Here is a 16,540-nt window from a genome sequence, read left to right as displayed (position 1 = left end):
GAGGAGTCCGCTTCAACCTCATCTATAATAGCAAAGTGGAAGCAACCAAAATGTCCAAGAGCAGAGTGGGTAACAAATTATGGGCACTATGCAGCCATTAAAATGGATGAGGTTGATACGTAGGGATCGACCCAGAATGGGAAAGGGAATGTGCTCACCACCAGGAGCTGCAGAGTCTACCAGCAGACAGCCCAAGTGACAGGAATGCCCACAATCCAAGGGGTGGGTGGGTGAGTGAGCAACACAAAGCCTCCAGGTCATTGCCTGCCCATTTCCTTCCAGCTTGGAAAGGAGCTTTCAAGACACGTAAGAACTCTTAGAAGCAGTGTCTGTTAAAGACATGGTCACTTCCTTAAACCAAGAAAGTACCTGGCACAGTAGGTGAAAGAGTAATGGTTCTGGTTTTTCTGGAAGAGACAGGACAATTAGGGCAAATGTAATCTGTTTAAGAAACACATCTGGGGCTTCCCTGGTGGCGCCATGGTTAAGAATCCGCCTGCCAGGGCTTCCCTGGTGGCGCAGTGGTTGAGAGTCCGCCTGCCGATGTAGGGGACACGGGTTCATGCCCCGGTTCGGGAAGATCCCACATGCCACGGAGCGGCTGGGCCCGTGAGCCATGGCCGCTGAGCCTGCACGTCCGGAGCCTGTGCTCCGCAACGGGAGAGGCCACAACAGTGAGAGGCCTGCGTACAGCAAAAAAAAAAAAAAAAAAGAATCCGCCTGCCAATGAAGGGGACACGGGTTTGAGCCCTGGTCCGGGAAGATCCCACATGCTGCAGAGCAACTAAGCCCGTGCACCACAACTACTGAGCCTGTGCTCTAGAGCCCACGAGCCACAACTACTGAGCCCATGGGCCAAAACTACTGAAGCCCGCATGCCTAGAGTCCGTGCTCTTCAACGAGAGAAGCCACTGCAGTGAGAAGCCCGTGCACCGCGACGAAGAGTAGCCCCCCCATCACCGCAACTAGAGAAAAGCCCATATGCAGCAACGAAGACCCAACACAGCCAAAAATAAATAAATAAATTTTTGAAAGAAAGAAAGGAAAGGAAAGAGGAAGGAAAGGGAGGGGAGGGGAGGGGAGGAAAAAGGAAAGAAACACACCTGGTCATTTCTTTGGCATCCCTGGTTACCTTATGCTTTGACCTGTCATTATCTAGACTGGTTCCTGATTTAATTCTCTTCCAAAGTCTTCGCCCTTCCCTCACAGCCTCTGCTAACATACTCAGTCAAGTTATATATGACAATGTCTAGTGATCACGATGCTATTTCCTCTTATCTCAAGGGGAGCCAGAGGCAAGTGATACTTAGTGGATTCAGCAAAGAATAGAGCCACCACAATGCCCTGCCTTTGGGCTTCAAGATCCCCTGTAGGCTCCCGGAACAAGGCCCTTCATTTTGTAGTTCCCAAGAGACTGCAGGAAGGGACTTGCACCCACAAAACTAAACATACTCTTACCTATGATCCAGTAATTGCACTCCTTGGTATTTATGCAGTGGAGCTAAAAACTTAAGTTCTCATAAAAACCTGCACACAGATGTTTATAGCAGCTTTATTCATAATTACCAAAACTGGGAAGCAACTGAGGCATGCTTCAGTAGGTGAACTGAAAAACTGTGGTACATCCAGACAGTGGAATATTATTCAGCACTTAAAAAAAAAGTGCTATTAAGCTATGTAGAGACATGCAGGAACCTCGGGGGTTGCCAGGGGTTGGAGCAGGGAGGAATGAATAGGTGGAGCACAGAGGATTTTTAAGGCAGTGAAAATACTCAATGATGGATACATTTGTCCAAACCTATGAAGTATATACCACCAAGAGTGAACAGGAATGTATATTACGGACTTTGGGTGATAATGAGGTGTCAATGTAGGTTCATCAGTTGTAACAAATGTGCCACTGTCATGGGAGATGTTGATAAAGGGGGAGGCTGTGCATGTGTGGCGGCCGGAAGTAGATGGAAAGTCTCTGTACCCTCCTCTTAATTTGGCTGTGAACCTAAAACTGCTCTAAAAGTCTTTTTAAAAAATAAAAATTCATCAATTAAAATAAATATCTTTCCAGGGAAAGCCAAAATATAGTAAAAATTTCCACTGCAGAAGGGAAAAGTGAATTACCACAAGATAGCTAAGACCATAATTTAGCATGTGCTAATTCAAAAATTAGGAGACTTGCTAGAATTTACACCATTGCACTACTGAAAGAGATAACGTATTAAACTTTTTACATAAACCAATTTTAGGAGGAATAAGTGAACCCATTATAAGAATAAATGGATTTAGAGCCCATGTTTAGATCAGAAACATCTTTTATATACAAACTCTCTACATATTAAACTAAGCACACTGGTACTGAGCCTGCCTACCATACTAGGCCTTAGGTTAAAAACTGCTGCTTTTACTGAATCTAACATTTGGGGAAGGGGAAGGAAAGGAATAAAAAGGAAAGAAAAGATGTTGCTAATGAAACTATGAACCAATGTTTTCTCATATCACTGATTTTTAAGAATAATCCTGGTATCAGGATTGTTAATACCAGGGGAGGGAAAGCACATCTTAGAATCAATGAAGTATAGCATTCTTTGTCATTCATTAAACAAAGTAGCCCAAACTTCCACCAAGGATTTGTTAACCTTCATCTAGGCAAGTGTGTTTTTAAAAATCAATTTAGATTTTCTTGAATTTATACAGGTTTTCTTCCAGCTGAACCCAAACCAGGGAAGAGCTTGCCATTCTTTAGCCACCAAGGAAGGCTTCTATTTCAGGAAGCTGACTAAAGTAACATTTTCCACCTTCATTGGGAAAGCCCCAGCCAGCTGAGGCCACTATATACCCAGGACACAACAACCTGCTCTCTACACTTGAGCCCTAAGGGAGAAGTGAGTTCCCACTGGACATGTGCAAATATGGGAGGGTTGGAGGTACCCACACTAACTTAAACCATGTTACTTTACCCTAATTGAATTTCCAAGTAAACTCAGCATGGCTCCATTTTGAGTAGACACACCAATCTGTACCCCATTAAAAACTGATTGTTTAATACAGTCTTTATATGTAGATACTTCCAAAAGGAAAAAAAACCCTACACACACACATACAACAGTCTGTCTCCAAGGGGGCACATTATGGACGTTAACATGTCTGATTTTCATTTGAAAATCTTTCTAGAACTGCCTCCACAGATCTTCCTCATCCATATTAATGGCTGTACCATACCCTACTGAACAGACAGAGGGGCCATCATTCATTTATCCAGTCTTCTCTTAGGCATTTTGGCTGAAGTGAACATCCCTGTACAGGTATTTTGGCAAACATCTATGTACACATCCCTGGGGAAATTTTCTAGCAATGGGAATACTAAGTCAAAAGGCATATATGTATAAAGTAGATGTATGATGCCTAATTGCCCTCCGGAACCAAGCCAACTGGCATTCTCCAGAAAGCCTGCATGAACTTATACTTCAGTCCACAATGTCTAACAGGGCCCATTCCACCCTCCCCTTGCTCTGGATATCTTTATCAGTGCAGCCTTATGCACACAGGAGATGATAATATTAATACATTATATAGAGAACTTACTCTAATATTATGGAAAGATTCTGAGTTGCTTGACATTTAACTAACTCTACAGTAACCACTTTTTAAAAATCACTATTAATTAATGTGCAAACCAGGCACAGAAGTATTGAGTGACTTGCTCAAGCTAGGGGGCATGGGAGTCAGAAATCAAACTAACTTCACCACTTCCTTACCTTACTTTCAGTTTTGGATTTTTGCGATTAAACACAAAAACAAAAATTAGGTACAAAAATCCTTTTATTTAGACCAATCAGACCAAATTATTTGAGCACACTGACACTGAAGAAGAGTACAAATTACTACTCCTATGTGTTGCCCCAAAGTATCTAATGCATTATGTTATTTGTTTCCAAGAGCACTTGGTAAAGAAAAGTAATAAACCCAACTAGAACCACTCTAACCAACCACTTGCAACTTTAAAAAAAAGGTGTGTGTCGGGGGGGAGGATCAGAACTTCCACATGAAAGCAGGGTAAACGAATGAGAAAGTAAATTTCATTTCCATGGAAAATGTTTATCAAATACAATTCAAATGAAATTCAAACAGTCTTTATCACTTTGATAAATTTCAAACCACTGTCCTTAAGGGATCGGTCCATATAAATATATTCACGGCTTGCTGAACGCTCTGTAGCATCCTAAACCACCTCCAATATTTACAAGGCAACCTTCTGAATAGAACAGCTTGGGGAACAGGGGTCCCGCTCCCTCTCCCCCGGAGGTGGCTTGCATGTCCCTCTTTATTTCCAAGTGCCACTGGCATATTTGATACACAGTGACTCAAGTTCCCCCTGCTCTGCAGCGTCATGAAACACTGGCATCAGGGTCTTAATGGCTTTACCAGGTTATACACAAGATGACCATTAATTTTTGAGCCACAAATTTAGGATATAACTTGTAATAAGCACGAGGGAACTTCTGGAACCAATGGGACAGAATATCCAGGAACAATAGAGATAGAGCAGCAGAGGGTCCTTTCAGTCCTATCCCCTAAGTAACTTCCCTTTGGGTGGATTCTCATGAGTGGGCAGGGCTACAGCAAACACACAGGCCCCAGGGATTCCAAGGGGGATTGATGGTGAAATATCATTACTAGAACTATTCCTCAAAACCTATCACACTGCCATAGGGCCACAATATCCCAGGACACATTCTTACTTTTCATTACGTAAAATTTTATGAAGTCCACCAACGTTAAGCCAGACCCTGTGCTGGGCACTTGTCCTGCAGCCCCTTACTCAGAAACATGCCCACCTTGCTAACAGACTACTGAGCCTCTGGGTAACAGAAGTGGGCAGATCTCAGCTTCTCGTATAAAGACTGCACACAGTGGTTGCAGATGACGCCTGCTCTCCAATCCACGGGGCACCTCTAGAGAGGCTGTGAGTTGTACAAGGGCCAAGGACTGGGGACCAGTGGGGGCCTGCCCGGTTGAAAATGGGATTCCTCTCAACGAGAGCCAGTGTATCAGGTGAGATGGAGAGACATCTCTAGTCTGCCACATAAAAAGTGCTAAAGCTGCCATGGGTGAGGTAAGTGCATAAGGGTATAAAGGAGTCTGAATGCTAAAAATTAAATGGTCAATCCAGTAGAACTCTGCACAGGTATCTGCTTGTCTCTTCCCTTCATCCCATGCCCCTAAAAAGCACACCATAAAAATCAAAGGAATTGTGAATAACAGTTTTGTCCTGTTAATTATTTAATTACTTGACACTGCTAAGCAAGTCTGTGACAAAACACTAGAGAAACACACTAAGGTGGATCTTTAAAATTCAGATACTCTGAAAGCACCACCACTTTCTGAGAGGACTGTTCTGTGTTTTTATTTGCTAAATAGAAACTGTCTAAACTCCTTTCCACCAAGTCAACTCTTCTACTTTCCCACATTTGCATAAAAATTGAACATACTCACCAGACAAAAGTGTATCTGTTAAAGAATCTGATTTCTCTTTACCGTTCTTCTGTTTTATGTCATATACCCTAAAGATACTGCCTGGATCCCACTAAATGCTACTGCAAAATCCCTTTTGTTCTATGATTTGAAGAATGTTGCATGAGGGACATTTGATTCTATTACATTTTATTTTGCTATAAGAAGGACCGAAAACCCCTTGAGACCCAGCCTTACCTGGTAAGTAAGTTTAGGAACGTAATATCTATCTCCGGAGGGGGGCTTTGCATTTAGGTATCAGAATTTGTTGTTTGCTTAAAAGTGTGCTGTGAAGGTGGAATGTTTTTCTCTAAATCTATGGAAAAGAATAATTCAGTACTTCACTGGGGAAAACAACAGAAGGCAAAGATTTCCCAGAAAAGCAATTCCTGCATTTTTGGCACCTGCAAAGATGTGCTTACAAATGGGTTTTTTGTTTTAAAGTACCAGCACCTGCAATTTGGCAGTCCTGCAGCAGCACGATTTACCCCCTTATTTTGCAGTTTACGGATTGCCTGCTCCCCACTATCTCAAGTAGAGCCAAAGCTCCAACCCCAAGGAGAGCAAGCAGACACAGGGGAGCATTGGTATGCAGAACACACTGTCACCTTACATAGGTCACTGCTGGAGGACTGTGCTGTGCATGTACTTAAGCCCCACTTCAGTTTCAAGCCCCATGGCCACTCACATCTCCCACATTCCAAACTGGTTCCCTGGGGTGACAGGTAGTTTCAGCCCTACAAGTACCAGCCGTTGACTCTGCCCACAGCCACTGGCCTCAGGAAGCCTGGCACCTCCAGAGAGCAAGCAGTGCAGTCGAGGGCAGCAGAGGCCTGTTAAATGGAGAATGCATTTATACTTGCTCAACTCTAAGAAGATGGACTGAAACTTATCTCTGTGTGATAAACAGGGAATTGCAGTTGACAGACATTTTCTATATGAATGCAATTTACTATGTCATTACCAGTTTATGTTTATATAATGAAATCAACTGTTTTTGTGAGGTGAATTACCCAGATTTATTTTTTGCAAGTTCATAATTAAAAGGTACTTAAATATTTCCTCTCTGTTTTCTATCTGTGCATCATGCAGACAGAGTCTTTCGAAAAGTAGGCAGTTAAACTACGATCTTTTCTGAGGGAGAGAGAAAGAGAAGCTTTCCAAGGGGAACAATTTTTACAAAAGAAACTAAAGCTGATGATGTTGGGAATCCCTCCTCCTAAGTCTCATAGGCTCATAACAAATAACCACAGCCAGGACACAGGTCAATGTGTTTTCTAAACACAGCAGCAGCAAGAGAGGTGGATGGCTATAGTGTTGTACAGGTCACAGCTGCAAGACCTTACTCTATATAAACAGAGAAAAACCTCTGCCAGGCAGATTACTAATTCACACTTCTAAGATCGAGACCACCCCATAACAAGGGAAACAACTCCAACCCCAAGTCCCACTGCTCAGGAGTCAGTGGTAGCTTTTTTTGTTGTTTTTGTTGTTTTTAATTAAAATGAAAACGAGCACAATATTATTGCTAGAATAATTTACCTGCCCATACTTGGGGGCATTTTGATATCCCATGATTGTAACTTAGGTGAAAGTAATTATGCACAGCCTCACATACTTCCCTGGGGAATCAGCTCATTACCTGAGACAGCCAAGAAGTCATCAATAGAAGTAATGTCATCGACAGCATCTGTGAGAACTCGGACTTGTTTTTCCCACTGTTCTTTAAAAAGATCCATGTTCTCTTGGGCCAGTTTACTCTGTGGTTTTGCTGCTAAAGCCAATGCAGCATTGATAACCTGCAAAGACATTAAAGTTCATTGTTTACTCTTTCAGAGTCATGAAAATAAAACAAGTGAGACAATTTGGTCAGCACAGTGTCTATGGCTTTGTCTCCTGTGCATTTCATGAGGACGTATGACACCACATGCTCCACTGTAACAGTTACAAAAATGAAGTAGAGAAGTATTGAACAACAGGCTTTATATGTGAATGGAGAAGGAATACATCTGAAATACAGTAATACACTGGAACTATGGATGATAACAAACAAAAGTATCTCTAATCTCTCCACCCTGTGATAACAACTCTTCACAATTTTTGACATTATATTCCAGGCTTTTTTTCCCCCTCACATACACACGTTATGTGTGCCAAATCAAAAAATACATAATTAGAATTATATGCTACATAAAACTGACTATTCCTGTTTCTTCTTTTAAATACTTCTCCATATCATTAAATGTATGTTAAAAAACATTAACTGTTTATTATTCCATCTTATAGATGCACATCACTATTCTGATTATATGATACCTAGGTTTGTTCCAGTCACCCACCATTCTTAATCTTGTAATGAACATTTGACATTTTAGGTTCTTGGTACATTCTCAAAGTACATATGTGAAAAATATTTTTTTCTGAGATATACTGTATTTGACATATAATAACTTCACAGAAAGTGTAACATTTATTAAGTTTAAAAAGTAATTTCTTCTAGAATAATAAAAAATAACTTCTTTAGGGAAAAAAAAAGCTTTACTGAAATATAATTTTATATACCAAACAAGACACCCATTTAAATTGGAAGATTCAAAGATTTTTGGTATATTCAGTTTTGTGACCATCACCACAATCATTTTAGAACATGTCCATCACTCCAGAAAGAAACCCCATACCCACTAGCAGTCACTCCCTATTTCCCTGAACCCTGTCTCCTGGCAACCACTAACTTAACTTCTGTCTTTATGGAGCTACCTATTCTGGACTTTTCTTTAAAATGGAATCATACTAATATGTGCATTTTTGGAACTAGCTCCTTTCACTTAACATGTTTCCAAGGTTCATGCATGCTATAGAATGTATCAGTATTTCATCCTTTTTATTGACAAATAATATGTCATTATACGAATTTACCACATTTTCTTTATTCATTCATCAGCTGACAAACATCTGAATTCTTTCTACTTTTTGGTCATTATGAATAATGCTACTATGAACATTCACATATATGTTTTGTTTGTTATCATTATTCTTGAATATGTAACTAGGAATGGAACTGCTGGATCATATGGTTAACTTTATGGTTAACTTTCTGAGGAACTGCCTTACTGTCTTCCAAAGCAGTTGAACCATTTTTCATTCCTACCAGCATGTATGAGGGTTCCAATTTCCCCACATCTTCAACACCTGTTTTTCCTTTTTCCTTTTTTTAAAAATTTTAGCCATCCCAGTGGATGTGAAGTGATATCTCACTGTGGTTTTGATTTCCATTTCCCTGATGGCTCATGATGTTGCTTATCTTTTAATGTACTTGTTGACCACTAGTGTACAGTCTTTGGAGAAATGCCTTTCAGATCCTTTGATGTATTCAGTAAATGAGTGAATAATGAAAGTAAGTATGAAAAGGAGCTGAGAGAATAATTAGTAAGATTTCTATGTACAAGGTGCTTATGGGTTACTGGAAATAAATGTGTTCATAATAATGCAACTCTGAAGGTAAGCAAAGACAAGAGGAAACTGGTGGTGATGGAGTGGCATCTGGAAGAGGCAGAACAGTAGTTATCACAGAGTCATATGGGCAATGCTACCTGAGGGCTGGAGTTTGGGATGATGTTTTCTTCGGTGCTATAGAAACCACATGCCTTTAGGTCATACGTTTAATTCTTAATATACTGGAGAGGTATTCAAGAGTGAGGTTATCAACTTAGCCCCCCCAACCCCCCAAAGACTGTAATCAACAAACTAAAGAAGAATCAGACCCATTAGACTAGTGCAGCTATTCCTCTTCCCTCCTAGATAACTGGAAGGGATAGATTATCAAGACTATCAATTATAGATTCATAGACTTTGGGGACTAGGCTTTCCCAGTTATTATTAATAACCCACTACTTTCAAAAGTGAATGGGTTTCGGGCTTCCCTGGTGGCGCAGTGGTTGAGAGTCTGCCTGCCGATGCAGGGTACACGGGTTCGTGCCCCGGTCCAGGAAGACCCCACATGCCGCGTAGCAGCTGGGCCCGTGAGCCATGGCCGCTGAGCCTGCGTGTCCGGAGCCTGTGCTCCGCAACGGGAGAGGCCACAACAGTGAGAGGCCCACGTACCGCAAAAAAAAAAAAAAAAAAAAAAAAAAAAAAGTGAATGGGTTTGGACAATAAATTATTTGGAAGAAGAGGTATCCTATCTTTCCCATGTGTTATACTGTGGTCTCCTCTATTTTCATCATTTCCAGGCTTGTTCTTTGACTCTTTTCCCTCTTCCCTTCGTTTCCCACTGGGTGATTCAACATTGTGGACTACTCTTCATTAATTAACTCATTAATTCACTAATGTGTCAATGAATCAGTGTGGAGCTAGACTTTGTAAGAAAATCTGGGTGAAGAAAATGTTTCTTAAGAGAGCCAAGTAAACACGGGGAATTAATTATATGTCTTAAATATTAAGATAATTTTCCCTTACAAAGAGAAAATTGCTCTCTTTGTTCTGTAATACCTTATATATAATGGAGGAAAAGCACCTCGTCTAAGGTGAATTTTCTCATTCTGATTACAAAACTGTTTACAAAGGACATGATAAATACTAATTTCTGATGAATTAGGAATAGAAAGATACTTAACATACTACTTCAAATAATCATCCAACATGATACTTAGTGGTGAAACTCTAGAATCATTTACCTTAAAAATCAAGATGTTATTGATCAGAATACCTACTGTCACCATTAGTTAAATAATAATGGTCTTTCTAGCTAATGAAATAAAGTGAGAAATGGAAATAATAATAAAAAGCTGTTAGGAGACAAAATTACTTTTCAATGTAGATCATCTTTCTTTATCTAGGAAACTGAAGTGAGTTAACCGAAAAAACTCTTAGAATTAATAAGACTTCATTAAGTTAGCTAGAGACAATATATAAAAATGAGTAACGTTTCTATATGCCAGAAAACAGGAAATAAAATGAGGGGAGTATTAGCTGTTCATGAAAGCAATTAATAGAAAGTATGTGGGATTAAATCTGTAAAGAAACCCAGAGGACTGAAGTAACAAAAATGACTAAATTTTTCTGAGGTACATTAAAGAAATGTGAATAAATAGAAACACAGTCCATGTTTAGGAGTAGGAAGATTGACCTATTCACAAATTAATCTGGAACAGTAAATAGCTGAGAACAGCAAAAAGATATTAGGGATAGAGAGCAAGAGTAATGAAGAGGGACTTCCCTGGTGGTCCAGTGGCTAAGAGTCCGTGCTCCCAACGCAGGCAGCCTAGGTTTGATCCCTGGTCAGAGAACTAGATCCCACATGCCGCAACTAAGAGCCCGCATGCTGCAACTAAAGATCTCACATGCCGCAACCAAAAGAGATCCTGCACGCGGCAATGAAGATCCAGTGTGCTGCAACAAAGACCCAGTGCAGCCAAATAAATAAATATTTTTTAAAAAAAGAGTAATGAAAGGAGTTAAAATGTAATACAAAGCTAAAGTAACTGAAAAGAATAGTCTAAAAACAGACCCTATCATAGAGCAGAATTCAGTGTATGATAAAAGTGACATCAAAATCAGTGAGGAATGGCATATTTCTACATTTGATATGGGCTATTTGGAGAAAAATAAAGTTATAGCTTCACTTCATACTTATATTTATGTGCTAAATAAGATCGTTTCCAGATAGATAATGAGTTAAATTAAAAATGATAAGCCTTGGGCTTCCCTGGTGGCGCAGTGGTTGAGAGTTCACCTGCCGATGCAGGTTAATGCATCGGCATGGGTTCGTGCCCCGGTCCGGGAGGATCCCGCATGCCGCGGAGCGGCTGGGCCCGTGAGCCATGGCTGCTGAGCCTGCGCGTCCAGAGCCTGTGCTCCGCAACGGGAGAGGCCACAACAGTGAGAGGCCCGCATACCACACACACACACACACACAAAAAAAGATAAGCCTAAAAGAATGTGTTTATTTATGCATTTACTGAACATTCCTCATGTCTTAGAAAATTCTCTATTTACATCTGTATTTAAGTATATATGACAGATGAAGTATATATAGTGTTAGGTAAATCAGTAAGGAGAACACTAAAATACCAGTAGAAAATGGGGTAAGACATCAACAGCCTACCTAAGGTGACCTACAAGTCGCTAGGAAACAACTAGAGGGAAAAGTTTACTCTCACTTATAAATTAATGAGTCACTATTCTTGCTCATTAAATTTGCAGAGAGCCCCAAACTACGCACTACCACCATATATACCACGGCAACTTTTTAAATGCTACTGTTGGCTAAGACCTCCAGTACAACATCGAACAGGACATTCTTGTCTGGTTTCTGATCCTAGCGGGACGTATTCAGCCTTTCATCATTAAGTACGATGTTATCAGGCTGAGGAAATTTTCTTCTATTCCTAGTTTACAAAGTGTTTTTATCAGGTCTGGATGTTAGATTCTGTCAAATACTTTTTCTGTTTCATTTCCACCATTCTGGCTACTTCTTCTGTGTCTCTTTTGCTGTCTTGTCTTCCTCCACTAATGCTGAAGTTCTTCAAGGCTTGATCCTATGCTACCTTCTCTCCTCATTCTACACTTCTCCCACCTATGAGCAATTTCATATGATTTTACATACCACCCGTCTGCCAACTACCCCCACATCTCCAACCCAGACCATACATTTTAGCCCCTAAGTCATTTCCTAGCTACATACCCAACAGCTCTACTCAGATGTCTCAGACATTTCAAAATAAACATGTCTAAAATAAAACTCATGATTTCCTGCTCTCAACCATGTTGAATGGAACTCCTTTAAAATCTTGATCACTCAACTTCAAGTGGACTCAGTGTTGGGGACAGCAAGAGAACTAGGTTTTCTTAGTCCAATCAGTCTCTTCCTCTCCTCAAGTCTGAACCTTTAGAGTAATTGTTCCATACCTTCTCCTCAAACCTGTAACACTTCTGCCAGCATCATCACTCTCAGCTCATAGCTCTGCTTCTTATTTAAATGAGAAGACGAATGCAATCAAAAGAGAATGTCTATAGAATCTTATCACCGCACCTATCCACTTACCTGCATCCACGCCACATGCTCTATCTTACCTCTCTTTACTTATGAATGTTCCTCTCTATGCTCCTACCAACCTTGCCACGTGTCCACTGGATCTCATTTCTCCTCCTCTGCTCCAGGACAATGTCCTAGCAATTCTCTCTGCTCTATTCTTTATTAACAGTTTCCCCCTCTACTGGATTATTTCCATCAGCTAAACATAGAAAAATGCTCCCGACTAAAAATCAGAAGCAAAAAACATTCTCAACCCCATATCTACCTCATGCTATCACCCCATGTCTCCATAATCCTTACATTTAATTAGAAAGAGCTGTCAACTTGCTATACTCAATTTGTCTCTTCTCTCTTGAATCCACTCCAGTCAAGCTTATCTCTCCTAAATTTCTACCTAAACTTCTTTGTCCAAGGTCACTTGTGATCTCTATATGTTGCTCAATCCAAGGATCAGTTCTCAGGTCACATTCTACAACCATTTTACATGAATAATCACTCCTCCTAGAAATACTTATCCCACTTGTCTTCCAAGACACAGCCAGCTTCTGGTGCTCTTCTGGTCAATAACACTTCCTTAATCTCCTTTGCTGGATACTGCTCATCTCCCCAAACTCTAAATGTTAGGGAACCCCAGTTTTATTTCCCAGACCTTTTTACTCTGGGTTTACACATTCCATTGGTGAACTTATTAAGTCTCATGACTTTAAGCACCATGTATGTGGTAATGGATCTCACATTTATACATTTCGTGCAGACCTCTTTCCTGAACTTGAGTTTGCTTCTTGCATGTCTAACAGGCACCACAAAATTAACATAAATGACAGCTCCATCCTTCTAGCTACTTAGGATCAAAACCTGGAATTTTGGGCTTCCCTGGTGGCGCAGTGGTTGAGAGTCCACCTGCCGATGCAGGGGACATGGGTTCGTGCCCCGGTCCAGGAAGATCCCACATGCCGCGGAACAGCCATGGCCGCTGAGCCTGCACTCCGCAACAGGAGAGGCCACAACAGTGAGAGGCCTGCGTACCGCAAAAAAAAACAAAAAAAAAAAACCTGGAATTTTTCCTGACTCTTCTCTTTCCCCTCCACTTCACAACTAATCCTTCAGTAAATTCTACCTTCAAAATATATCCAGACTCTATAACCAGTGCTCACCACTTCCACTGTACTCTTACCTCTGTTTTGGTCTCCTATGCTGCCGTAACATAACCACAAAACTAGCTGTGCTTAAAACAACACATATGTGTTACCTTACAGTTCTGAAGGTCAGAAGTCTAAAATGGGTCTTACAGAGCTAAAATCAAAGTGTCAGCATAACTGTTCATTCCAGAGGCTCTAGGGGAGAATCCAGTCCTTGTCTTTTCCAACCTCTAGAGGTTGCCCACATGCCTTGGCTTGTGGCCACATCACTCCAACTCCTGCTTCCATGATCACATCTCCTACTCTGATGCCAACACCACTGCTTCCCTCATATAAGGACCCTTGTGATTATACTGGGCATGTACCCAGATAATCTAGGATAATTTAACCATTTAAAGATCCTTAGTTTATTTACCTCTGCCAAGTCCCTTCTGCTATATAAGGTAACATATTCACAGGTTTCAGGAATTAGAAAATTGGGGGTGGAGGCAGCACATTATTCTGCTAACCACAGCTTCCTAAGGGGTCCCTCTGCTTCTATCCTTCCTCAGAGAAGTCAGAGAGACCCTGCTAAAACAAAGTTAGATTATGTCAATCCTCTACTCAAAACCCATCAATGGCTTCCCATGTGCCTCAGAGTAAAGAGCCAAATGCTTTACCATGGCCCAAGAAGGCTCTATACCATTCACACTCCTGTTAGATACCTGACCCTCCTTCCTCAAAGCCTCTATATTTGCTGTTCCCTCTTCCTTGAGTGCTCTCCCCTCAGACACCCTCTCTGGCTTGTTCTGTCATCTCCTTTCTGGTCTTTGCTTCTACATCACTTTCTCAGTGAGGTCTTTCTTGACCATCCCAACGATGCTATTTAACCCACACACCAACAATTACATGTTACATTAGAAGAGAAGGTCTCGAATCAATGATCTAAAAGCTTCTAACTTCAGAAACTAGAAAAAGAAGGGCAAATTAAACCCAAAGCAAGGAGAAGGAAAAAAATAACAGAGTAGCAAATAATAAAATACAAATTACCAAAGCTCACTCAAGAATAAACAGCTAGATGTTTAAATAAATCATCTGAATATCATTATACCTAATAAAGAAACTAAATTAATTGTTGAAAATCTTCACACAAAGAAAACTCCAGGGACTTCCCTGGTGGTGCAGTGGTTAAGAATCCACCTGCCAATGCAGGGGACACGGGTTCGAGCCCTGGTCCGGGAAGATCCCACATGCTGCGGAGCAACTAGGCCTGTGCACCACAACTACTGAGCCTGCACTTCAGAGCCTGCAAGCCACACTACTGAGCCCGTGTGCCACAACTACTGAAGCCCACGCACCTAGAGCCCATGCTCTACAACAAGAGAAGACACGGCAGTGAGACGCCCGCGCACTGCAACAAAGTAGCCCCCACTCACCACAACTAGAGAAAGCCCACACGCAGCAACGACCCAATGCAGCCAAAAATAAATAAATAAATTTATTTTTAAAAAAGAAAACTCCAGGCCAGATGGCTTCATTAATAAACTCCCCCCAAACATTTAAAGAAGAATAGCAGTTATATAGACTTCTCAAGAAAATGGAAGAGAGGGAAACATTTTCCAACTTTTATGATATGGAAATCAGACTTTACAAGAAAACAAAACAACAAACCAATACCAGTATGCAAGGCTTACAAGGAAACCAGAGTGTCTCTGGAGGCCTGTTACCTGCAGACCTCCATGGGAGCGGGTAAGGGAGGAAAGAGGTACAGAAAATGCTGAGAGAAACTTTTAGTCAGAAGCATCTCCTTTTAGCTCTTCTGTGCAACTGCTGTGTAAGAAGATTAGAGAATATCAGAAGTGGAAAAGTGAGGTGATTCAAAGGTAGATGGTCCTATGATTGTGAAATAACACATGAATGAGAACTTGAGGCCACAGGCTTCCCTGGCCCATATGCCTTGAATGCTCATTTAAGAGCTATATATTTTCTCACTACCTATATAGACCAGGCCTGTCTCGGTTTATGCTTATTTGATGCTTGTCAAGCCTGTTAGCCACAAAAATGATCAGCATTCCCACAGAACAATGGGAGAAGCAGCAATATGGAAGATAAATCTAAGGAGGCAGAAGAAAGAACCAACAATTTTATAAGTTCTTTCTCAATTTAGTGAGAAATACCCCCCAAAAAAGACAAAGAGGGCTTCCCTGGTGGTGCAGTGGTTGAGAGTACGCCTGCCGATGCAGGGGACACGGGTTCGTGCCCCGGTCCGGGAAGATCCCACATGCCGCGGAGTGGCTGGGCCCGTGAGCCATGGCCGCTGAGCCTGCGCGTCTGGAGCCTGTGCTCCACAACGGGAGAGGCCATAGCAGTGAGAGGCCCGCGTACCGCCAAAAAAAAAAAAAAAAAAAGACAAAGAAATGTAGATAAGCAGCAGCTTCAAATACTTAATTCACCCTTGCTTAAATTTCCAAGAAAGGCCATATGAATTATCAGCTGTCAGAAACGTGCTGTTGGCAGGGTTTTTCTATTTTCTTTTGACCAGCATCAGATGAACTGAAAAACTGAAGTGTTTTAAGCAGCTACCATGCACTAAGACTTGAGTACATCCATGAGCAAGATGATGGGGAGGACATGGGGGTAGAAAATCAGGTTCTTTCCCAAAACAGATTTTTTTTCCTGATAAAAGCATGTGAGGCTGGGCTCTCTGCTCAGATGGAGAGAGGTCCCCTTTCTGATGAACAGTGCGATACTGCAGACACAAAACAGAAGGCAATGCAGGGAAAGAGCTGACCTACTTTCTTTCCTACTCATAAACCACCAAAAAATGTGGGTGCTTTTTTCTCCCCCAAGCAACAAAATAAATCCACTCTCAGGTTACTTT

The 16,540-nt window shown here is 41.3% G+C and overlaps 1 protein-coding gene across 1 annotated transcript in view; it reads right to left on the bottom strand.

Moving 5' to 3' along the window:
- Positions 1–16,540, bottom strand: part of CTNNA1 (catenin alpha 1) — a 183,250-nt gene that overhangs the window by 12,976 nt on the left and 153,734 nt on the right. The window contains exon 11 of the mRNA XM_081230886.1: positions 7,151–7,307. Within this exon, the coding sequence (XP_081087012.1) occupies positions 7,151–7,307 (157 nt within the window). The remainder of the gene's footprint in view (positions 1–7,150; positions 7,308–16,540) is intronic.

This window comes from Mesoplodon bidens, assembly GCF_964165515.1.
Source record: "Mesoplodon bidens genome assembly, chromosome: 4".
Classification (NCBI taxonomy): Eukaryota; Metazoa; Chordata; class Mammalia; order Artiodactyla; family Ziphiidae; genus Mesoplodon; species Mesoplodon bidens.
This window is presented reverse-complemented; position numbering and strand designations above follow the sequence as displayed.